Raw genomic sequence first — 25069 nt, 5'->3', positions numbered from 1 at the left:
TGGGTGCGGGGTCGTGGGGGGGGGAAGGGAGCCCGAAAAGGGGGGCCTGCAAAGAGAGGAGGGTGCCGGCTGGGGCGGCGAGGCGCCTGTCCCGGCGCCAGACGGCACCGGCTGCGCCCGGCGGAACGCGGGGGAGCGGGGACGGGGCTCCGGGCTCCGGCTGCAGCACGGCCTCCCCGTGCCCGTGTTCCCCGCCGCGCCGGCCACGAAGCCCTGCCGAAGAACAGTGATGTTTCCCGCTTTGTCACTGGTCTCGTAAGGAAGATGTTCTGTGGCAACACGTCAACCCATTCCTGTTCTCAAAGGACAAATCACTTGGGAAGCACTTACTTTTCTTTCGGAAGTTTCGACACATTTCATAATGAAAAAGAAAGCAATACTCAGCCTGATCAATAGAACTGCGGCTAACAAAAGGCGCCCTGGGGGAGCAGTAAGTTTCCTTATTGACCTTATCATCGATCAGTGCTGGAGAGAAGTCTCTAGCAGCACCTCTGCATCCTCCTCTCCTCACTCTTCTTCTTCTCAGCTTTGCATGGGTTTAGCCCTGTGTGCTGGGCTCGCACTGATCGCCAGTCAAGCTGGGGGGGGGACACGGACGGGGGACGGACACACGACACTACAAAAAAAATGTCGTCCCAGCATCCCAGTTCACTGTGTGGTTGTTTCTGTGTGACTGTCACCCTAAGTCAAAAGGAACAACCGATCAGTGACACCTTTAGAAAAGACACCTGTTACAGATGTGGGTTTTTTTAACAGCAAAAATTAAGAAGGCATTGAGAAAACAAAAATACATAAAACAGCACAGGACAACCCCTCCCTCAGAAAGCTAACAGGCTTCTTATGTACTATGCAACACAGTATGTTTTTCACCCATTTTTTTCTCTCCTTGCTTCGTAGGTTTCCTGCAAAAAGCTGTTTTTCTTCTGTGGGTGCTGCTTTCTTTCGTGGTCCATCCTTTCCATCCCTCTGTGCTGGAAGAGTCATAAGAGGTGACCAGACTTGACCTAGGGTCAGAATTAGACCTTATTTGCCACGCAAGCACTATTGTGTTTGCTTCACAAGGCTGACTTGGTAGTTTCCCCAGCATTTAGGCGAGGGTACCATGAGAGGGTCCAGCAATTCCTTTTGCTTCTGAGCAGAGCTCAGCCTGGGATGAGAGGCAAGTGCACTTCTAATAGGAGTTGCTACATTCATCACAGCAGTCATACAGGGAAATGTATGTAATTACAAGGTCAGGGACAAATTAGTCACCCTGTCGTAAGTGGATATTCTGACAAACAGCAAGGCTGCCATAGTCCTAGTAGTTTAGTTTTCGTCAGTGTAAGGAATTTAGTATTTGATAACTCTGCTCAAAAATGCAGTTTAGACCACAGATACCTAATCACAAAAACAGTAGGATGTTTGTAGGAATGAGAAGAGAATACTCTCTCTTTTTTTCAAGGTTATTTTTCTTCCTTCCAGAACGACTTCAGACGCAGGGCACCTACCTGGTCTTAGGCAAAACCTTTTTTTTCCAAAAGCAGACTGCTCATGGGAGCAGCCATCAAAAGCAGAGGCTGCGTGTATCACTGCTCAGAAGCTCATGCTGGTCCCTCTGCCTGCTCGCTTCTCTGCTTTCCGCCATCTCCACAGGGCAAGCTCTCCCAGGCCCGTCCTTCGGGAGTGGTCCCTGGGCACTGCCGTGGTGAAGCCAACGCTGCTCGTTCAGACTGAAATCCCAAAAAACTGTGTCTCAGAGCTGAAGATCCAAAGGGACTCAGATGGGAAGGGAAGAAAGGGAGCAACCTCCTGTCCTCACCCAGGGTGCTGTGCCAAAACAAAAGTGCTGCAAGGGCAGCAAACACCTCCTGCAGTTTGCTGCTGAGGATGAAGAGAAATCAAAACTGATTCTCCTCTTTGAGTCTGAAGGAGACCCGTAACATACATGGGAAAAATCTGCTCTGGGGTAGGAACTGCAAGGTGAATGTGTGCCTTGTGCTTGATTAGCTGAATTAGCACACCCCAGCAAGAGGAGTTACATTTTTGGACCCACCACTTCAGTCACTAGGTACCCTGGTGTGGCCGCTGGGCTGAAACCAATCTTAGCAAACGCAGTGTCCTGTTTGAAAATAGCACAGTTACCTCCAGAGAGAAACTACACGCAAAGCTAAGGCAGAGTGGGGTGATGGGAGAGTTATACAAGCTCCTCAGAAACAAGGACAGTGCGTATTCATTCCCTCTAAAATTTGAAACCAAACAAAAACCCCAATGCCTCCTTTGTAAGGGGCTCTGTAGAGCAGGGTGTCCATCAAACACAAGGCCTTGAGTAGGCACGTGGGCAGCACGTGTTTAATGTCAGCTACAGTTTAAAACACTGAGACTTCCCCAGAAAGTATTATTTCAGCCTTGTTTTTTCTTTAATTACTGCTTCCCTGGGAGACACAAGCATACATTGAAAATACCAGTCCCCTGGAAATCAGCTATACCGAACTGCCTGCAGAATTGCTTTTCTATATGTTGCTGCCTTCTGTTTCTGTGTTTTATTTGCATGACAGCCTGTGTCCGCCACCTCCCAAAAATGTATCCTTTTGTTTATCCTTCTCTCCCTCCGCACATCCTTCCCTCCTGTTGTTTTTGCAGCTCTGGTTTCTCACCTTTCCTCCATGCCAGTCCTACCCGTTACTTCCATTTTAGCCAGGCAATGCTTCTCCTCCCCTTCTCTGCTCTTGTGACACGCTCAGCTCGTGTTCCTTCCCCCCCACTGTCCCAGGGATGGGTCCCCATGCAGCTCTGCCCTTCAGTCTGTCTCCTCTTCCTCGCATGGTTCTGTCTCCTCTTCCTCGCGTGGTTCTCCTCGGTGCAGCTTTTCTACTTCAAATAATCTGAACTGCTTTCCTACAGGAGGAGGCCTTTGCTCCTCACGCTTCTGTGAGTGCACGTGCTGTGCATGACCATCCCAGCTGACAAATCCCATCTCCTTCCCAGTCTCCCTTTCTGTCTGCCTCCCTGACACCGGCCAGCTGTGCTGTTTCCTGATTTTTCCATGCCCTTTTCACTGGCTCCCTCCCAAACGCCACTCGAAGAAATTTCTGCCAGAGGTTCACCCTTAACATTTAACAGTTACCTTGGCCACTCAGGTTTGTTTCTTCCTCTGCTTACTGAAGCTGCTTGACCATTTCTGCTTGAGAGAGTGGAACCACGATGGCTGGGAAAAGATGAAAAGAAATGGGGAATTTCTCGATGAAGGAGGCGAACGGGCGACCTCTGAAAGATCTGAACTCCCTAAACTGCTTCATACACTCTTTACTGCTTTCTCCCAAAACGAAACATTCAGAAGGGCTAAGGTGGGACTTTAGTTTCTGAGAGCCAGCCCCCCTAGAACAGAGACCCTTTGGGTACCCTAGCAGGCAGAGCCTGAGCATGGAAAGGAAGGACCAGTTGTTCAGGATCTTCACCGGCCCCTGAGGGTGACAGATCCATGGAGGGGTGAGGGTGGGGCAGGAGCATGGCAGCTAAAAATGAGTTCTCGAATAACTAACTGAAATGTGTAATTACACAAGAGTGCTGAATAGAGGTTTCTGTTAAGCTATGATCCAATAATCTTCTTTCGTTGCCACTTAGCAACAGAATTACAAACTGAGGACGGAAAGCCAGGGTGACTTAAAATTCCTCTCTCTGCTGAGCAGAGAAGAGGAACGGTCCCTCTCCGGGCAGGCGCAGCATGTGTCCAGGTACCGACTGTATTCTGCCTTTCAGCACTGTTATGCAGACACCTGAATTTCAAGTTGCCCAAAGTCCAGCTCAGCTGGGCAAATAAAATCGTTCATCAGAATTAGCAAACTTTACTCACAGAAACGCAGGATTCATCCAAACAAATACATCCACGGACTGAGTTAGGATCATACGTCGTAAACAGGAGGAATGTGGAAGAAGGGACCGGTGAGCCAAAACTGCTGCACTGGAAATGACTCTGAACTGGTGGATAAAACAACAGTCATCACACCTTTTTGGGGGACCCAAAATGTCACAGAGGTGCTCAGAGAATGGTGCAGGAGGGTGTTATCCTACTGCAACGATCCCTACCCAGGGCCACTGGCCTTCATTGTCCTATCTTGGAGTGACACTCCGCACCCAACAAAGTGCCAGCCTACCTCAGCCCTCTCCTAGGTTCAGATATTTTTGTGAACACCACAAAAAATGTTAGGTCAGGTGCCTACCACCACGCTCTATACATCTTAGCCTCTCTTTTACATATCCTTCTTACCTTTTTTCCTTCTTCTTCTTACCTTTTTTTCTTCTCCTGTGCTTTTTAACTAAAGAGTCTGGAGCAGCCAGACAAGCCGTCATCTCTTGCAATGTTGCTACGAGTCTAGGGGCAGAGAGGCGGTTAAAAGGTGTGCTGTAAGTTGCTTGGCAGCCAGGCTCAGCCACATCTCGGAGTGGCTGCTAAGACTGCATGCCCTGCTTGTCACTGGGCAGATTCTCCCACGTAGTCCAGCTCAGATGCCTTTTTCTTTGCAGGTGTTGTGATCCTCAGAGACAAGTTTCCAGTGACTACAGCTTCCTCACACCTTGAGTGATTTGTTCCCTATGTTGCTGAAGGAAGGAGTGGGCTCCCATCCCAGCGGTGCTGCCCAGCAGCAGAGGAGAGGGGAGGTATTCCAGCCAAAGGGCAACAGACACAAGGGTGCTGTTAAAATGAAGGTTTAATTGAATATTTACATTCTTAAAGGATTAACTTTGCTTTGCTGGGTTTGTTTATCTTCAGCCAAGGACACGGCTTTTTTTTTTTTTTTTTATTTTTATGGTGATGTTTTGCTCTGAAACTGAGCAGCCAAAACCTGCCTATGCCAGACCCACGAACCCTGTCTAGCAGAGTCCCTTTGTACCATGACGTGACTCTGCTCCAGGTTGCTGGAGCCATTTATCCCCAGGCCAAACCAACCACAGTGGCATGGGTCTGGCCAAGGGGGCTGCTGTGTGCCCTGCCACGGGCCACGGGGCAGGGTCACCTTGGGAAGGAGCTGCTGGGCCGGTGGATGGGAAGGGCGGAACAAGGCACTCCACTACCTCACCTCTACTTTTTTGGGTGGTTTGGTGAAAACAACAGCTGGAGGAGTTCTGGCTTTCAGAAGAGCCCAGGGGGTGGCTTCTCAAAGCGGTTATACCTGTGTTGGTAGATGTTAACTAGAGCACTTATGGATCTCTGCAGGAAATAAACCCACCAGCCACAAGCCAGCAGTGTGTGTGCAGCACACTGTTGTGTGTTCCACTTCAGGCAGAGGGGGGAATACTTCCCATAAACCACGTATAGCTCAGTGCTTTCATGCTCTGAGTTTTGCCCAACTTCTGCATACCAACCCTGGGTTTAAAAAAAAAGACAAATTGCTCAAAAGAAAGGAGTGTGACTAGCGATTACACACTTTTCCTGCTATTTACAGCCTTCCTCACATAATGGTACAAAGAAGGAACAAAATTAGTATGTACTCCTCTTTTTACGTGACTTTCCATACTTTGCGGAGGAACTTCAATAGGTTCGTCAAGCTGATACTAATAAAAGATCTACAATTCTGTCTCTAGTCAAATATTCCCCAGATAATAGCTGTGGGCTGGAGTTATTTGCTCGTTTTGCCCATCTCAGGCTATGCTTTTTTCATCATTTTTCAAAGACTAAAGCACCTACTTGCTGAGTATCCTCTTTAAAGAAAAAGATAAAATTAACTTTTTCCCTGTCACCAGAAGCCCTATAGCTAACTATGACAAGCTCGTGGGAAATTATCAGCACAAACTAGTAGCCGATAGCGTGGAGAAGTCTCATACTGAGGACAGAGGGAATTGCATGAAGGAAGGCAGAATTTAAAAAGTCATCCAGAGTGCATAAGTCTTTTGTCCTCTGTTAGGGGAGAATGCTAATTAGGAAGGGTGGTAAGGATTTGGATCCGACATTTCAAAGCATTTTGAGGGATCCAAGCAATCCTAAGGACTTTTCTATTTGGGCACACTGGAGAGTCAGTTAAGGCAGTGTGTGAACACAAAGTGTGGTCACTGTTCTGCTAGGTGTGGGCAAGCTGCTAGCTTCGGTGCCTTCTCTGGCCCACACGAAAGGGGATTAAAATTCCTTTGAACCACACTTAGAGGGAAAAATCACAGAGATGAAGGGGATTAAACAAACTTAGTTTACCAGCACATATTTCCCTAAGCTGATTTCCAGTGGCTCCAGCATTGTGGGCTGTGATGCATTTTCAGGAAGACGTGGGATGCTGTGCACTGCATCGTGTGGTAGCCAAGGGACCGTAGTGCTGCCCTGCACACAGGGAGGGCACTGCCTGGCAGACGCCTTTGGCCAGGAGGCCTCGTGCAGCCCCTAGATCAACTCTGCACGAATGCTCGGGTGATGAGGAGCAGGAGCAGTCCGTGGGTCTGGGAACTGCTCTTAGAAGGGCCAGTACAACAGTCACAGTTCATACTGCAAGGGCTCTAGATTTTCCTGGATTCCTTTAGTCAAGCCACACTGAATTCCACAGAGATTTGAAAAACCCAAACTCAAGCTCTTGAGGAAAAAATGTCCCAAAAAGTAAAACATGACCTAGGCATGTTTTACTGGTACATTCTACAGCATAATCTGCATTATAGAATTTATAGATTTTAAAGCCAAGAAAGGAGAAGAGTTTAGACTAATTGCCTGAATATGAAATACCTGTGGTCTTATCTTGAAGTTAAGTCATTGGTATATAGCATTCAGCGGACCAACATCCAGCTTCAAGGGATCCTCTGGGCAGCTCTGCTACTAGCGTGAATTGCTGTGAGCAAGGAAAATGAGCCTGCATAGGAAGGTGCTTGAGACCTCCGCATCCCATGACAGCGAGCAGTGGGAATAAATCCCCAACAGCTCGATGCTCATCCAGTGCTGTGGATCACTCCACTTACACGGTGTTTTTTTTAAACAATATTTAAAATCACTGTGTGGCCTCCAGGTTTGTAAAAGAAGCTGTTGGAATCAGGAACTCGAACTTCCTGCCTCTCTGACTCAAGCACAGGTGTACATTTTTTTTCCCAACTATAGCAGAGATCTGACTGGCTGCTGTAAGCCAGCTACTCTTTCACCCCCTGGACGCTATATACTGCATGACACCTAGAGGGTCTGCTGGATAAGGTGGTTGTTGTTCTGCTCAAGTTTGTCTTAAACGCATGGCAGGCCTCTGCTTCATTGTTATTGATAAAGCATCCCTGGATGCAGAACAAGTCCTGAACAGTCCTGTGACTGAACAGTTTCTCAGAAACGGTGTGTGGTGGGCCCATATACAATGCAGACCAAGAAAGAGAAGCTATATTCTCCCCAGGAAGAACATACACAGACACAGGGCATGGATAAGATGCATATCACAACTGCAAAAAGTAGATTTTATAATAGCTATGCTCGTAGAGCTAGAACAGTGGCACAATGGCCATGCATGCAGCTAAGTTGTAGCCTCAGCTGATAAATATTTTATTTTTGTGCTATAATGGGTGTTCTGAATGTAGTTCAGAAGTAGTGAGCAAAGAAACTGCTATTTTTATCCTCAGCAAGTGTTGCACTGGACTATTCACAAGCTTGCACTCTATAAACCTGAGCATGTACCTGTTAAGTGATTAGAATTCAGTCTGCCAGCTCAGCTAGCAGTAGGTAAAGGGGGTTATAACCACAGAGGCTTATCAGGCAAAAGTATGCGCTTGTTGCCTTGATTCATCCATTTAAAGCAGCAATCTGTGTTTGCGATTGTGTAAGGCAGGCAGCACTTCATACGGAATACATACTGGAGAGTCCGTGTATTTACATACATGAAAACATCCACAAGCTAGATTTTCCCTTACAATATACCAAGTCATGACTGCCAGTTAATCTACTGCTGACTCATGTAGCCCACAGAATTTCAAAGAGTACAGATGATTTTTGTCCCACGTAGTACAAAACTAGCTCAATTTACTGGCGATGTGGTGAGAAGCACTCAGAGCTGCTCATATTTTTTGCAGTATGCCTTCACCACATATTTCCTACCTTGCTCACAGAGTTAGCTTTTGCATCTACTACGGGTATAACCGGCAGCAGCTTTTGGCTCAGCTAATCTAAGAGCGGTGGCTGGTTTGCAATACCTAAGAACTCTTTTCTTCTGCTCATGCATCACACTGCTTGTTCTGCACAATAGAATGCATGGTTTAGCCCTGCTGTGACAGTTTTTCTCCTTGAACTGTTGTAATATACGTTATACTTCCTTTCAAGGAAGAGCAAAAAGACAAAAAAAGGAAATCCAGATGTTATTAATACATTGTACATAAGAGTCATAATCTGCCCTGTTCCTGCCCTTGTGAAATACATTTTTCTTTCTGTCCCTCAAAAGATGCAAGGTTGTTTCCTCTCAGGTCCATTTTCATGCGGTACACGTTTGTTCTTGCCAGACCAGTGGCACTGGTAAATGTACTTAGAAGCTGATGCAAGAGTTCAGTGAAGCCCAGGGTAGATACAGGAACACTGTTTATGAGATAAAATGATTAGTACAGCATTTTCTTGGAGCTTTTGGCAGGAAGCAGGCACCAGTTCAATTCATAAAAAGAAAGGCATGGATATGTGACTGTCGCTGTAACTTGGTACCTTCCCACTCAACAGCGTGCCCAGCGGGTTTTATTCCAGGGCAGATGGGCTCTTCTGCCGAGGTGGGGCAGGTCAGCAGGAGGGATACAGGGGCTGGGCACCCCGGGACACAAGGCAGAGTGTACAGGCTCTCGCAGGCACTCCAGCAACAGGTCGCATCCAAGCTGCATCCAGATGAGCCCATGTGACAATCTAAGTATATTGATCTCCACTAAGGAAAGAACTGAGTAACTTATATGATGTTATAGGATGATTAGCCATTAACCAATGGCTAATATGACCCTGTGCAAATTTGAAGAAGTTTTTGAAGAGACTACCCAAGTGGCCCTGCATGATGGAAAAACAGGCATTTCCACACACCTATTTGTATTCCAGTACCAGAATGAAGTGCCTTAGGCTCAGCATTTTACAATCTTGAGCAACAAGATGCTGAGCAAAGTACATAGCTGCAATAGCTTTGGCAAATATATATATAACCTAAGAAAAGCTTGTAATTTAACCCTACAGATTCTTTTTAATGGCCTTAATAGCTAGGGGAAGATTTTGATTGTCATGTCTGATCTAATTACTTGTTTGACATCCGCAGTCCACTGAGAATAAATTGAGAATTTACAGAGATTCCCTAAAAAAATGTCATACGCTCCCAAAAAAGCCTAGCCAAGACTGTATGAAATTAGTGGCCTCTGTTAATGTTTTTTGCTATCAGCAACATTTGCATCATGTTGTAGATTTACGGTCTACCTCTTACTGTAAGAAGGGGACAAAAAATGAATTTATAACCTAAACTATCTAATCATTTTGATAACAAAGAAATAGACCTTTAAAAGCATTGATGTCATAGCAAGTTCCAAGCATCTATCAGCAACAGGAAAGGTTAAGGCATCAGGGCTGGCACAACGTTATTCAGTTAACTTTGTGTATAAATTGATTTGGTGGTTGTTTTTTTTTGCCATCACTTGTCTAGACTGAGGGATTAGTACGTAGACATGAATACATATTAAAGTTGAAGAACAGAAGTTTGTTTTGGAGGGGTCAAAGGGACTGTAAGGGTAGCTAATGAACTAGTACCTCGTAGTGATCAGTGCCCAGTGACCTTGGAGTTTTAAACACTTCAGTGCAAAAGTCTGCTGAGATGAGCAGGTGCCAGGTGAGTTCATACATAACAAATGCCCCAAAGCAACAATCATCTATTTAGATGTTTCTTTTTTTGGACTTTGGGCTATGTCCCAGGATGCTCCTTGGACATAACTTTGAAATGATCAAAAACTTGTGATTTTTATACCTGAAACCCAACCCATCTCTCTTCTAAATTTTTTGTAAACAGTTCACACTTCCTCAATTTCACATTAACTGGATTTGATATAGGATACAAGATAAGGATGAGTTTCCTACTGTTCTGTTTAAGATCACAGAATCACAGAATAGTAGGGGTTGGAAGGGACCACTGTGGGTCATCTGCTCCAGCACCCCTGCCGAAGCAGGGTCACCTACAGCAAGCTGCACAGGACCTTGTCCAGGCGGGTCTTGAATATCTCCAGAGAAGGAGACTCCACAACCTCCCTGGGCAGCCTGTTCCAGTGCTCTGTCACCCTCACAGGGAAGAAGTTCTTCCTCATCTTCAGACGGAACTTCCTGTGCCTCAGTTTGTGCCCATTGCCCCTTGTCCTGTTGCTGGGCACCACTGAAAAGAGTCTGGCCCCATCCTCCTGGCACCCACCCTTCAGATATTTATAAGCATTTATAAGGTCCCCTTGCAGCCTTCTCTTCTTCAGGCTGAACAGCCTCTCCTCGTAGGGGAGATGTTCCAGTCCCCTCATCATCCTTGTAGCCCTCCGCTGGACTCTCGCCAGTAGCTCTTCATCTTTCTTGAACTGGGGAGCCCAGAACTGGACACAGTACTCCAGATGAGGCCTCACCAGGGCAGTGTAGAGGGGAAGGAGAACCTCCCTCGACCTGCTGGCCACACTCTTCTTGATGCACCCCAGGATTCCATTGGCTTTCTTGGCAGCCAGGGCACACTGCTGGCTCATGGTTAACCTGTCGTCCACCAGGACACCCAGGTATTTCTCCGCAGAGCTGCACTCCAGCAGGTCCGTCCCAAGCCTGTACTGGTGCATGGGGTTGTTCCTCCCCAGGTGCAGGACCCTGCATTTGCCTTTGTTGAACCTCATCAGGTTCCTCTCTGCCCAGCTTTCCAGCCTATCCAGGTCACGCTGAATGGCAGCACAGCCTTCCGGTGTGTCTACCACACCTCCCAATTTGGCGTCATCAGCAAACTTGCTGAGGGTACATTCTAACTCTTCATCCAGGTCGTTGATGAAGGAGTTAAACAAGACTGGGCCCAGTACTGACCCCTGGGGGACACCACTTGTTACCAGCCTCCAACTAGACTCAGCGCCGCTGATGACAACCCTCTGAGTTCTGCCATTCAGCCAGTTCTCTATCTACTTCACCGACCACTCATCCAGCCCACACTTCCTCAGCTTCCCTAGGAGGATATCATGGGAGACTGTGTCGAAAGTCTTGCTGAAGTCGAGGTAGACAACATCCACGGCTCTTCCTTCATCTACCCAGCCAGTCATGTCATCGTAGAAAGCTATTAGATTGGTCAGGCATGATTTCCCCTTGGTGAATCCATGCTGACTACTCCTGATAACCTTCTTTTCTTCCACTTGCTTGATGATGGCCTCCAGGATAAGCTGCTCCATCACCTTTCCCGGGATGGAGGCGAGGCTGACTGGCCTGTAGTTCCCTGGGTCCTCCTTCTTGCCCTTTTTGAAGATTGGAGTGACATTGGCCTTTCTCCAGTCCTCGGGCACCTCTCCTGTCCTCCAGGACCTCTCAAAGATGATGGAGAGTGGCTCAGCAATGACATCCGCCAGCTCTCTCAGCACTTGTGGGTGCATTCCATTGGGGCCCATGGATTTGTGGACGTCCAGATTGCTTAAGCGATCCCTCACACAGTCCTCCTCGACCAAGGGAAAGTCGTCCTCTTTGTAGGCTTCTTCTCTTACCTCCGGGGCCTGGGATTCCTGAGGGCCTGCCTTGGCACTGAAGACTGAAGCAAAGAAGGCATTCAGTAGCTCTGCCTTCTCCGCATCCTCCGTCACCAGGACACCCGTCTCATTCAGCAGCAGCCCCACATTGTCCCTAGCCTTCCTTTTGCTGCTGATGTAGTTGAAGAAGCCCTTCTTGTTGTTTTTGACATCCCTTGTCAGCTTCAATTCCAGGTGGGCCTTGGCCTTCCTCGTCGCATCCCTGCACGCTCTCACCACGTTTCTGTACTCTTCCCAAGTGGCCTGCCCTTCTTTCCACATTCCATGGACCTTTCTCTTCTGCCTGATCTCTGCTAGTGTTTCCATACTTCCCATTAAAATAGTTGGTGTTAGTCTTATGAACAAAGAAATCTGAGAATTAAAACTCTAAATACAGACATACTCCTCACAGAAAATCAAAATGGGCAGCAGGCTGACAAAAATGCACACACAACACACACCTGAAATGCCACTATTTTTAATGCAATTCCTTACAAATTGTAATTCAAGCTCAAACATGAACCTCCTGCAGCTCATTTTTTAATTAGAAAAGTATTATCCTTGGCTTTGGAGAAGGAAAATGTTACATAATTAGCAAACAGCAAAATCAACAGAAAATCTCTCACTGGCTTCAGCACTGAGCACTTGCTGAAGTTCCAGAACGCTGCCACGGCAACTCAGTGGCAGACACCTGGAGTAAAATCCAGAGTTCTTGAGTCCAGTTCAGAAAATTCATGCAAACTTCTTTCAGAGGCAAATCTCAGGTCTTTTCCTGTAAGTCCCCTGTAGAATGTTACTCCAGGAAAGTGAAAGAATCCTATAGATAGGATTTTTTCAGAGCTCAGGAATTCATTAATTCTTTGGAAAGTGCTAGGGAAATCTATCCAGATTACTGAATGGCTTACCGTTTATCAGCCCCTTTCACTCCAATGTCACAGGAGAAGCTTACGGGGGTTTATGGTCAAAGTCAGATATTCCAGCCTGTCTGAGTATTTTGTCATGCAGAAGCAGTTGGCTTTCAGAATAAAATCAAATAGAAGGGAATGGAGAAGAGGATAAGGAGCTTATCTATGTAAAACAAGCATAAGCATATGAGACTACATGGAAGAGAGAGAAAAATACCGTAGCGCAGTTGGAAAAATCCTTGACATAAACAAGTGTATTAGCGGGACATGTTTGTTCTTGACTTGAGCACTGTAAGGCTTCCAAGCAGGGAACATGCTTTCATTAAAAATAGGCATTAATTCTAATTCTTCAGAGATGAACTTCAACTGATTTGGAATTCCAATAAGCCTTAAAGCATTTACATATTTGAGGATTATCTAATTTTTTCCAGAACTAGGGGTTTCATACTCCTTGGCTTCCGTAAGGCTGAGGTTACTATGCACAGCAGGGACTCTGCTACTCTCTTCTCCGGCCCCCTAATCGCCCTGTATGCCAGGTGACCACCCCTTCTTCTGGGTTTTCTGTGTCCCCTGTCCCCAAATAGCCTTATGCTATCTCTGTATTAGCTATGTAGCCCTACTGTTTCTTCCACATGACGATTCCGAAATATCTCTTTCTGAGGAGTTTTCAGTGACTCTGTTTACTCTTTTTTTTTACAGGAGGGCTTTTATGCTATTGCTGTGTGCTAAGACTCTGTGTTGCACCGCTTTCCTTGTGGCATATATCCTGCTAGCAGTCTCTGGGAGCTGCCCTGTCGCCTGCTCTTCATGGCAGCTTCCCTACTCCAGAAGGCCTAGAGTTTCCCAGCCCCACTACTCCTCAGTGCTCAGCCCCTTGACATTTCACGTTCCCACAACTTTTTAGCTGGGAAAAGTTATTCAGTTTATAAGCTTCAGGTTCCCATTGCACAGAAAAGGTTTAACAATAGACAAGACAACAGTCAATCAGAATTTGCTGGGTGCTCAGCAGTTATCCATCCCCTTTCTCCTTTTCCCTCCCCCAATCACTTGTTTTGATTCTCCACCAAGGGAGAATTGTTCTTCTCAGCCAGCTGTTCCAAATTCCTGAGCCCTCCCATACATTTTATGGAAAGTATTAGCATATTGTGCTGACAGCTTGAGGCTGACAATGGAAGGAGGAAGATCTACCTAACATTTTTCACTAGGACATAGTAATTTTAAATCAGGTTCACACAGGATTTTAATAGAATTCTGTATAAATTCTAGATCCTCCACAGCCTTCCAGATCAGAGAAACAATCAAGCATTTTGTGTTTACCTTCTCACTGGGCCCACTTGTGTCTTAGAATGTACAGAAATAATCTGGTTATCTGCAAAATGTGTGAATGGAGATTCACAAACACACAAACTCTTATTTCCCTTCAGAACGGTGCTCCTGATGATGGTCAAAGGATCCCTATCTAGGCTACATATGTGACGGTGAAAGCTGAAAAAAACAGCAAATGAAGGACCAGAAAAAAAATTCATGTTTGGGGTTAGAATTTTCCATGGTCCTTATTCAATCCAACCTACCAAAAGGTCAATGTTACAAAAAAAAAAAAAAAGAAATAAAAATAGATAATATAGAGAGCTGAAATCTGCTCTCTGTAGACCTGATTTTTCAGAAACTGCTACCTTGCAGGAAAGCCTAGGAAAAATAATTATTTTTTTGAAGTCATTTTCCCATAGAAGAACAACTTCACACGCAGGCAGGTGCCAATATCGTTAGCTCCTTGGCATAATTTCCTTGCACAACAGCTGACAGCAAATGACAGGGCAGTCTACCTGCACTAGAACACAGGTGATTTCTCTTCCTGACATACAAATCTTTACTGCTTCAGAGAAACATTTGCAAACAATTAGAACAGATAATGAAGTCAATTGTTGATGCACAGATGTAAGAGCAGTATTTACCTTTGCAAGATCCGAATACAACCCACAAGCACCAGATTGCAGCATGATTTGTCTCTGCTGGGCACCTTGCATTGACTTTTACGTGTATGCAAAGCGAGTGTAGAATGCTACCTATGTATCAGCCTGCTTTGCTGTAAATCCAAAGGGCACTTTGATCCCAGTTCAGGTGATTACTGTAATATAGATTTTTTTCAAAAAACAGCTTTGCCTGAAGAGAACAAGGGCATAAAGCAGTCTGAAGGCATGAAAGCCGCTGGAGAATACCATCCATGACTTCTCTCTAAGACCTTCATCGTAATCCTACTGAAGTTAAGAGGCAAAATTGCTTTTGGTTAGACTACACTGCAATCAGTGAAAACTAAGTGTGCCAGCTACTGAGAACAGAAATGTAGACTCAGGGTTGTTTTGGGCACGTGGAGAAGGAAATGCCAAACAGGGCTGTTTCTTTGTCTCTCAACTTGCACAGCGTACAGTACGGACAAGTTTTATGTGACACAGCTGGAGAAACCCAGCTACACCATGCCTACTCCCCCAGCTGACATCTTCTTTCAGCGTAGGTTGGGACTGAGTTCACCCTTGAAAAACCTCTTAACTTAAATGTACATTTCAGAGCATAATAATAACATTTCCAGCATAATAAGAGTTTGGCAACTGGAATGTTAGCTAGATGTTAACGTAAGCTACCAGTCTGTGCTAGTTGCCTTGGCTCCTTCTGGGGTACTCAGAGCAAGAGAGGACTCATTTCACTTTTCTGAGACCTTTATCTTCCCACAGGGACAGATCTCTCCAGGTTTCTTCCCAGTGACTGAGAGGAAACCTCAATGTCTACCTGAAGGTCAGACAAGATGAATCCTTAGGAACTTCTGATGAGAGGCAGATGTTGTCAGGTCCTGTCTAAATTAGGCTTCAAAAAGAAACATTGCTCCTTTTCAACAAGCAGAGAAACTGTTTGGGAACCTGTCTCCCAGCACGGACCATCAGCAATGCTTGAGCCAGACAGTGAACAGACTCCATCACCCATATACTGAGTCTTCATTTACATGTGGGAACTGGTCTTCCAAAAGCATGGGATACGTGGAGAAGAAACATGGAGCAGGCACAGAGAAAGCATTGGAGTATTATCATACACAACTTGAGGGCAAGGTAAAGAGGATCTCCTAGAACTGGTTGGATTTCTGGGCAAACAAAGGTCATTTGCACTATTTTGTGGAGGGCTTTCTACAAGTCTAATCTCCCCAGGCAAGGGTCATGTTTGTGTCCATTACTTACTCTCTTTGCTCTAGTGATCCTGCAGTCCTTCCATTGACTGCAATGGCAGTGCTATTCATGGACTGACTATAGGATTGGACTGTTTACTAAGCAAATAATCAGACTCAGCAGATTTGGAGTCATATGGGCACCCAATAAGCGGCCTGCTTTGTTGTCGGATTGGCTATAAAATCCCAAATCCCCTCAGCTCCTAGCTGCTGGCACCAAGGCTCACTAAGAGCAAACAGAATGGCCTTTCACTCTGTGCTCTGTGTTTTCTTAGCTGGACTGGTGTTTTCCTCTGAAGCTGCACCACTGGTGAGTCTCTTTTTATTCAAACTCAGTCATTACAAGAATGATAATCTGCATGTTCCAGATGACTAGCATCCTCATCCATGAAACTCTGTAACCATTAGGCTTTGCTGGAGTGTTATCTTACTACCATTTTTTAAGTAGCTTCTTCAGAATTCTTAGAACTTTTTTTCTGCCATTTACCTATCTATTTTAGGATATTATGAAAGGGTCAGGGGTCTAGGAGATGTGACCTTTTATTTCTGTCTGTTTCTGTCAGTTCGTGACTCACATCCTGTATCTTCAATATGGAGCTAGCTTTACCTTCTTCACCAAACAAATGTTTCTCTAAAGCGCTAAAAAAACATTTTTGAAGTATGGCTACGGTTTCCTTACAGTGTAACAAAGCTTAAGAAGCAAATATTCTTTCAGACTTAGGGATGTCATAGGTATTTCTTTGTTGGTTTCCTAGGCTAACATACTCTGCCTGCACTTTACAATAATTTACTATTTTTTTATTTTGGACCTCACTAAAAAGGTGTACTTTATAACATTTTCCCAGGGCCATATGCAACTCTAAATGCAACAAGCAATCTGTTCGTGTGTGTGCGTGTGTAATAAATTTATCAGTATAAAGCTCTAAGATGTTCTGCTTTAAGAAATAGATGTCTAAGAACTAGCTTTGAATACCATTTGGCAAAGAACTTGCTTTTAATTCAAGGTGAAGTCTGCGTAAGAATCCATCTTTTCTTTGAAAGAAGGTTTTTGCTGGGCTGGTGAACAGCTGCTGTACAACCTCTCCCTCTTTCCCCAAGGTGTCCCACGGCTCTGTGGATTCCAAATGCCCTCTCATGGTGAAAGTGCTGGATGCAGTCAGAGGAAGCCCTGCAGCTAACGTAGCTGTTAAAGTCTTTAAAAAGGCCGCAGATGGAAGCTGGCAGGACTTTGCTACTGGGTAAGTTATGTGGTCTTACAGAGGCATTTTCAAGGTGCCTCGGGCAAATAATTGAGAAATAAAGGGAATGGAGGTCTGATCAAAAAAGCGGTATGTTTTCTAGCACGTGTTACAGCATCACTGTTAACAGCATGTGACTTCTAGTCTAAAACCCGTCAGATTGAAATGGAACTTATCCATGACTGAAATACATGCTAATTACAAAAATACGTTGAGATGCTCATTTTGTCTTTGTGAGGAAATAGGTTTAATAATTATTTTTTCTCCTAGCTTCAGTACTATTTTTCCTTTGTATAAAAAGAAAAAAAAATCAAAAGCCTATTTACCAGAATTCTGTAGGTAATCCACACTCACCTGCTGTCTTCCTATGCAATGGATATAGAGTTTTATCTGCAGCAGTCACGTACAAAATCCTCTGTAAGCTTTGTCTGTACACATGCAAGTAATAAGCGCATTCGTCGTCTTCTCCTGTGTAACAAACATGCTGGTTGGAAGAAATTCCTTGACTAGAAAGTTTTAAAGAGTCCCACTGTAACACAACACAGAAGCACAATCTCAACATTTGTTTGTGGTCATTTCTACAGACCTGCATGTCTTTTGCTAGAATGACAGCTTAATACTTACAAAACATCCTCAGAACATCACTGAGAGGCAGGCAATAATACTATTAGCTTCAGTCTGTGGGAAAACTATGGGTAACAGAGGAATGCAGTTTACTAAAATTCAAATAGGTGAGGTATTCGGGCATTTAAGTTTCATTGTAACAACTAATTGAATCAGATTTTTAAATAAGTCAAGAGAAATCTCTAGTAACAGCAGGGTATACAAGCACAGAATGACAAGCACAAGCATGGACAGGAGCCACCAGAGCATCCAACTGTCTTTTACTAGGATTTTTATAGCACGATTACATAAAAGCTGAAGAAGAAAACAGAAGAGAAGACTACAAGGAGCCAGATACCTTTATCTCCATCTGAAGGGTTTCTTTTTATAAAACTCAAAGTAAAAAATACTTTTCCCCATTGAAAAGGAATACAAAAGGTTAGGAGATTGAAGGAGAAACAAAAACACCTCCACTCCCAATGCTGACTGTTAATGTAGGAACAAATGGCTCTCAGAATGGATTTATATACTTTAACGAACACAGAAATCCCATGAAAAAATGACACATTGCTTTCAAGGGAAGAAGAGACAAGGATAACGTCCTGTGCATAGCGAGTATTTCTGCCATTATTCGGAAACCCAGATTACTTAAAATGTTTCATCAAGCACTCTTGAACATGTAATGCAAAATACAATTTACAGAGGAATAAGATAAATGTAACATCAGTGTTAAATGCCCTTACTTTTTGGATGTAACAGTGTTTACTTGTTCTGTTTGCAATACTGGTCTCAACAAGCCCAAGGAGACAAATACCGCAGTTCTTCTTAGCCAACCTCTGTTGATACTTCAGGTCAGTACACCTCTGAGAAAATCAAATTAGTTCTTCTGAAATAAAAATTGAGAAGATTAACCCTAGGCAAGTGAGAAGCATTTTGTGAGGGGATGGCAGTAGAGGAAATTAAACCACAGTTTTTTATCGCAGGGAAAGGTTTAGACCTTTCCCTTGACTTGCATCTTAACCAAGGCTGCTTTCAGCGATAGGTTGACTTTAGGTGATGACACCTGTTTCAACTAGGTTTTCACACATGATTGCAATTTTTTTCTATTGGGAAGACCAGAGTTTCCCTGTGTTACACCAGATGAAAACCTGAAAGCAATTAAGCAACACAATCTGTAACTGCTTCTGTCAGGTTAATAATCTTTTGAAGTTGCATTGCCTAGCAGATGCATATGGAAAAGTTACATTTTGTACAAATATCTAGAAAAGTTATTTTTTTACCTTTTTGTTTGTTTGGTTTTACTTCGCTAACACATTTTAGGGAAGTAAGCAAACGTACCTAGCAACTGATGAATTTGGAGTAATAGTATTTAATAGACAGCAAGGAAGTTAGCATAGCAACAGCTGACTTTATTAATAGGCTTATTTCAAAATTAGTCTAGCCAAAAATATGCAAGAAGAGATAACTCAAGCCAAGACACACACTGAGGAAGGCCTTAGGACACAGAGACCCGGGAAGCAGGTGATTTGAGTTCTGTATGATCTCTTCCCTTAATTAGCTTTGAACTTTTTCACTCCTCACATGTTTTTGGAAATCTAGGTCTTATCACATAGTTCAAGAGCTGCAGTCACCAAATATATTTCTCATGCGACCTAAGTTGTAACTCATTAAAAAAAAAAGACTGCAGCCTATTTGAAATGGTTCCCCCCACCCTCTTTTTTTTTTTTTAACTCCCAAATAGTAATTCATGTTCCTGAGATATTTCCTCACTAGGCTGCATCAGAAGGCAGAGTTTATCTCAGTGCAGTATGTGTCCCAAGAGTTCACAAATGTCATTGCATAGACAGTGTAGAATTTAACCAGGTCACAATGTACAACTAAAGTCTAGACAGTGAAGAAAAGGATCAGGATTGCAGTCTAGACTGGAGACGTAGTAACTTAACCAGTGGTTTGCAAATTTCTTGCTGGAAAAGCACAACGTTTTTAACTTAACATCCATCTTGCAGCACATGCTGGTAGTCCACATCCCATTAAGAGTAAGCAACCATACCACATTTATTCTCCCCACTCAGAAATACAAAGGCTGTTCAGAAGGAATCACTTGTAGCATTTTGCTACCAGAGCCAAACACGTCCTCTGCCTTGTGCTGATCCCATCCAGGCTCTGAATCACACACTGTCCCGTTGGATGCCAATGCAGCAGCAGCAGTGCTGAAGGGTTTGCTTGTGAGACTGCTTGCATTGAACGGCTACCACTGAACAACCAAAATTAAGAAATTGCCGCTAACTCCTGGTAGCGGGCAAGAGTGTTCAAGCTCTGGATGGTTGACATCTGCAACTCTGGGTCAGCACCCAGTCGGGAAAGCCCCATTCAAGCCACATCTGCACTTTTCGCAAACTAAAACTTATTTGTTTACCTGAACAAAGATTTTGAGGCAGACACCATTTTTCCTTTTAACTGGTAAAAAAAATCAGAAATAAAGTAAAACAAGGAAAAAGAAATAAATGGGGTTTAGGAGCTAAGTATGTAAATATTTAAACAGCTGTCATACAAAGCTTGCTCCTTTTCAAACAAATAGGGTGCAATGCCAGCTATATTTTCTTTTTACTTCTGGACTTCTTTCACCCGCAGTTTTTTGTCATGAGCTGAGTACATGATCTCTCTGTGCTGGGAATTCCTGTTCCTCATGTATATGGCACTCAGTGGAAGAGGCTTCTGCTCTTTGACCAAGGCATTGTAATTTAAATTAATAAAATCTTTTGACACTAAATTGCTGTTCCAAGACACTACCACTCAGGGTCAAATAAAAAAACATCGGCATATAGGGGTAAAACCTATAGCCTCAGTGTTAATAACTAGAGAACAAAATAATTTTCCAGTAAAACCTCTCTTCTCTCTTTAAGTATAGTTTGAGATTTGGCATCTTGCCTTTCATCATGACGATCCTTTTCCTAAGCCACTAACATCTGGTTTCAGAGGGCACTTGGTACAAGTTAAACATGATATTAAAAGAGGGGTCTTAACTATAATCTCTGCCGTAGCAACAGAAATGACAAAAAAACTCAGCCAGCTTTGATTTGTGATGTAGATGGATGAGGTGCTAGCAAGGACAGGCTCTGCAATATGGAAACATGTGCTACCTAGAAGGAGAGAAATCTTTCAGATTATTAGAAACCATTCAGTATACAATTTGGCTGGGCAGCACCTCTGCTGTTTAATATTCTGCATGGATTCTTTCTGTTTAGCATGTAAATGACAGTATAAAATGTTTATGCAGGTATTTTACCGTTACAGGAAAACCACAGAGTATGGGGAGATCCATGAGCTCACAACAGAAGAACAGTTTGTAGAAGGAATATACAGGGTTGAGTTTGACACCAGCTCTTACTGGAAGGGACTTGGCCTTTCCCCATTCCATGAATATGCTGATGTAAGTATTTGCAAATATACCTAATAACTTACATACTGTGCAGTGGCATCAGCTGGAAAGAACAAATACAGTCCTTAAATGCTGATTTCAGTGAAAGAGATCACTGCCACGTCAGATTGTGTGAATAAGGGCAGTAGATAGCTGGCTAAGCAAAAGGAAGTAGCCAACTTCCCTGCAAATACTGACATTGGTCTTCCAAAGTGGAGCTGTGCCCATTCACCAATTCAGGCCAGTAGGGACCTTTGTTCAAAACGAGCTACATTATTCAAAAGCACATGGTGTTTAAAAAACAAACAAGGAAAAAAAGAAGACTGCTTTTGTCATTGCTGGAGGAATACAGCAATTTGGAAACCCTAATTTTGTAGGAAATAAGCTATTCTTTAACAGAGGTATTTTCCCTCGTATCGGTCACCTGAAAATCCCTGAATTCTAATATACCCTGTAATTATAGGAAAAAACAATTCTGATGAGCCTTTTTTTTTAAAAAAAAAAAAATGATGCTCAGTACTGAAATATTCAATTTAAAAAAAGGCATAAAAACATAAAGAAATAACCATAGTGGGAGAGGAAAAGTTGGCTGTTTCATTGATACTCAAATTTCATAAGCGTGCCAGCAACATAAACTTGTCTTGCGCCTCCTTTTGCTTTCAGCCCTACACTGATTTATTGTGTGCTGTATTCTATTACATTTACTTACCACTTCCAAAAAAGTTTGTTTAAATTCATCAAGCTTAATCTACCATTAAATTTAAGTTTCCCTAAATTAAATAGTCTGGAATGGCTACAGGTTCTGTTGCAGAACATTTTAAACCACAAGTTTATGAAGCTCTGTGGAAGACTGAAGAAATGATTGAAGCCCAGGTCCATAAAAGTCTGAGTTGCAGCTTGGGTAATTTAGGTCAAATAAACAATCCCCAAAAATATCCCCTAACAATTTGGATGTCTGAAAGTTGCTGAGGCCTTTGGAAGGGCTTCACCTCAAAAGGTGCTTAAAAGCACCTGCTTGAGACTGTTCCAGCTAGGCTGTTGAAGAAGCTTTCTTCTGATGTAATAGCCTACAGGTCAACACATTAGCCTGGGAAGTGGGCAGAGTTCAATGACTGTCTGCATACGAGGTAACTGAAGCCTACAGACCTCGCGTCCCAGCAGCTGAGACTTTGGCAGGACCGGGATGTAGGAGGGAGCTCTCTAGTCCTCTTCTAGAAAGTACGTGCTGGTTCAGAAAACAAATCAAATATTAGGCTAAAGAGAGCCAAAGAAAGTGGGAGCTTAACCCAGGTGACGACACTTTCCTGGGAACTGGGCGTCCCAAGTTCCAGGGACTGATTTGGAGGGCAGCAAATTTGAATTATCTTAGGACAAGGGTCCCTCCTTGTTCTGGCAAGTCTAGCCACTCAGTTCTTGAGGCAAGAACTGACCTATCACCAGCTGTGTTAAAAACAGGAGGCACTGAAGTACAGAAAGCAGCTTTGGGCTCCAACTGCCTGTCTTGCATGGACACCTCACACAGAGGCTGTATTTAAGTTCACTAGATGGGATTTCACCTCTCTGTCTTTCCTACAGCTCGTTTGAGATACCTACCCCTCATCCTCCCATTCCACTTCACAATCTGGTTTGTCTGACTCAGGTGTAGGTATCTCCACCTAGCTTCACTGCAGCTGAGGCTTTTTGTAGACCTCAGTCCAAATCTCACAAATTTCTCAGTCTTCAGCAAGCATCACAAAGTAACAGGGAGCATTACCCTTCAGAAAGGTGAAATCCTTGACTGGGCAGAACTGGTAAAGTATTCTGCAGAGGAAGTGGAGTGTGCTTCCTAATTCTTAGTAAGGTAGTTCTGAACATACATTGTTTATCGTGATCATGAGTTTTCTCTTTTCCAGGTGGTGTTCACTGCTAATGATTCCGGCCACCGCCACTACACTATTGCCGCTCTCCTCAGTCCTTTCTCTTATTCAACCACTGCTGTTGTCACCAATCCCCAGGAGTAAACATATACTGTCGCTACAAGAAAATCCTGCTCCACTAGAATTATTGTAGGCTTTTAGGAGGAACGTTTTTCCTACAACTAATGCATAACTTTTTGCTACGTTAGGGTTTTTTCCATTTTGTAACCTGGCAAACTTCACACAAGTCAATAAAATGTTACTTCTGTAAAACAGTTTTGATTCTGTTGGTGAAGATTTATTGTGCACTAAGGTGTCATGATTTGCATTCAAGTGCAAAGGACATTTGGAAAACATGCATGGCATGGCACTTGATTTGGTTCTGTTATCTTCCTCCACTGACTTAAAAAAGTCTCACCAAATGCATTGACTCAAAATAAGAAAGTTATAGAGTTGTGCTACCTTAAAATTTTGACCAAATACCTGTACTCAAAATAAGAAAGTCATCCATGCTACTCATAGTTTACACACAGAAGAGACAGTCCCACTATCAACTAGGTCACAGGGTAAACAGGAGAAATTCTGAAATACGTAGCAGCAGAATAAACAATGCACAAAGGCTGTTGAAATATATATATGCAGAGAGCTGAATGAGTTAAAATCTGTGTACCTTTCTTAAGACTTCAGGTAAACCTGAACACTTTGTCTTTTCAAGAGGAAAGTTTGCTGCTCAATCAGTCTAGGAAATTCTTAAGAAATTTCAATTAGCACCATGTTTAATAACTTTGATCTTTAACCCAGCTGGCTACCGTATTCAGGTGCATTCCAATTAAATCTCTAATAAGTCAAATCTCTAGCCATCATTTAAAAAAAAGTCCTAAAATAGAAGCATCTTCTTAATATTCTCTTCATACTTTTAGAAAAAGGAAAAGGGAAGCTGTAGAGTGACTGTGATTTAAATAATGTTGTTGATAAACTGACCAAAGACTTTGAGGGCTTTAGCAGTGAGTTATGTAGACTGATGGCCTATCGTATTTAAAATATCCTGAAGCACAGGAATTGATTTTTAACAGAGTTAGAGAAACTGCAGAGATAGTTACTGAAATAATGCCATTCAGAAATCATCAGCATCCATCTGGCGCTGACCTTGGAGGTTATCTCTACACCCAGAGCCTGCTGGGATGCCTGCATACCAAGTGAATTCACCAGTTATAAAAGCTTGCCTTTAATGTTGCACTATTTGGTTACTTTTTTCCCTGATTTCCAGACACTACCATAGTTGCACAACACCTGTAAGCAGTGCAAAGAGTTTCAAAACAGCACCTATCTTAAAGCATGCAGATTTCACGGGATCCTGCTATTTCTGGAGCTTGAAAACCAGTAGATTTGACTGCAGTGGGCTATGCCCAGCCCTCAAAATAGGACGTAAGTATGTTCATACAGGTGTAGTCATTAAAAAAAAAACCCACAAAACAAGAAACTACTCTGCACGTAGTCATCCATCCGATGGCAGGATAAACCTAGTAAGAGGGTGTACATACATGTGTCTAACTAAATATCAGAGAGACAAAGTTTAATCTCAAGAAGTAACATTTCCCTAAAATGAAGCAGATGTTTTTGGTGGGAGCTGACTTGCAGTTGTACAGGGAACTTGTACTGAATATAAGAGTTAAGTAAAGTGATAGGACTTAAAACAGTGTTTAACTGTGCTTCAAAAATGGATATGTAGGTATCTGGTTATCATGATGGAAACCAGAAGTAACATATTTTTTCCTCCAGGGGAATGCGTAAGATAACTAGATGGCCCACACATTATCCACCTACCTTTTATCAGAGGTGAGAAGGCGGCCACCACAGGGAGAAATCTCTTAACAGAGAAACATGGGTGAGTCCATTGTGCCAAGCCATGACCACAGAGAAGTTCTCACTGAAACTGAAATTGCTGAGTTGACAAGAAATTTGTATTTCTCTCGTTTATATGAGATCTATACAGCACCATTCCTCAACAAAAAGAGAAAAATAAAACAGAATAGACATTTTTTCCAAGAAAATAGATCACTGCGGTTGAACTAGGCAATATTCACAATATTTCCACAGGCAATGATAGAATAGACTTATTTTTGCAGACAAGGTTCATGTTTGTATGAGTTACTTATTTTCTC

At 43.5% G+C, this 25069-nt stretch overlaps 1 protein-coding gene and 1 long non-coding RNA gene across 3 annotated transcripts; one reads left to right on the top strand and one right to left on the bottom strand.

Moving 5' to 3' along the window:
- LOC142360856 (uncharacterized) lies at positions 1-24989 on the bottom strand. Of its 2 annotated transcripts, none has more exons than XR_012763445.1 (7): positions 24732-24989; positions 18338-18480; positions 17346-17459; positions 3830-3954; positions 3104-3184; positions 1488-1709; positions 1-1004 (listed from the first exon to the last, which is right to left on the bottom strand). It is a non-coding gene; the product is annotated as an uncharacterized LOC142360856 (long non-coding RNA). The 2 variants fall into 2 exon arrangements; XR_012763446.1 differs by having other exon boundaries at positions 18338-18457.
- Positions 15950-23182, top strand: LOC104329155 (transthyretin). The gene is made up of 4 exons (XM_009934247.2): positions 15950-16063; positions 16852-16991; positions 20889-21024; positions 22905-23182. The coding sequence occupies exons 1-4, from the start codon at positions 15995-15997 to the stop codon at positions 23010-23012; spliced, it is 453 nt and encodes a 150-aa protein (XP_009932549.2). The 5' UTR covers positions 15950-15994; the 3' UTR covers positions 23013-23182.
- Positions 24990-25069: the final 80 nt, after the last annotated feature.

Source organism: Opisthocomus hoazin, chromosome 3 (genome assembly GCF_030867145.1).
Source record: "Opisthocomus hoazin isolate bOpiHoa1 chromosome 3, bOpiHoa1.hap1, whole genome shotgun sequence".
NCBI classification, from domain to species: domain Eukaryota; kingdom Metazoa; phylum Chordata; class Aves; order Opisthocomiformes; family Opisthocomidae; genus Opisthocomus; species Opisthocomus hoazin.
This window is presented reverse-complemented; position numbering and strand designations above follow the sequence as displayed.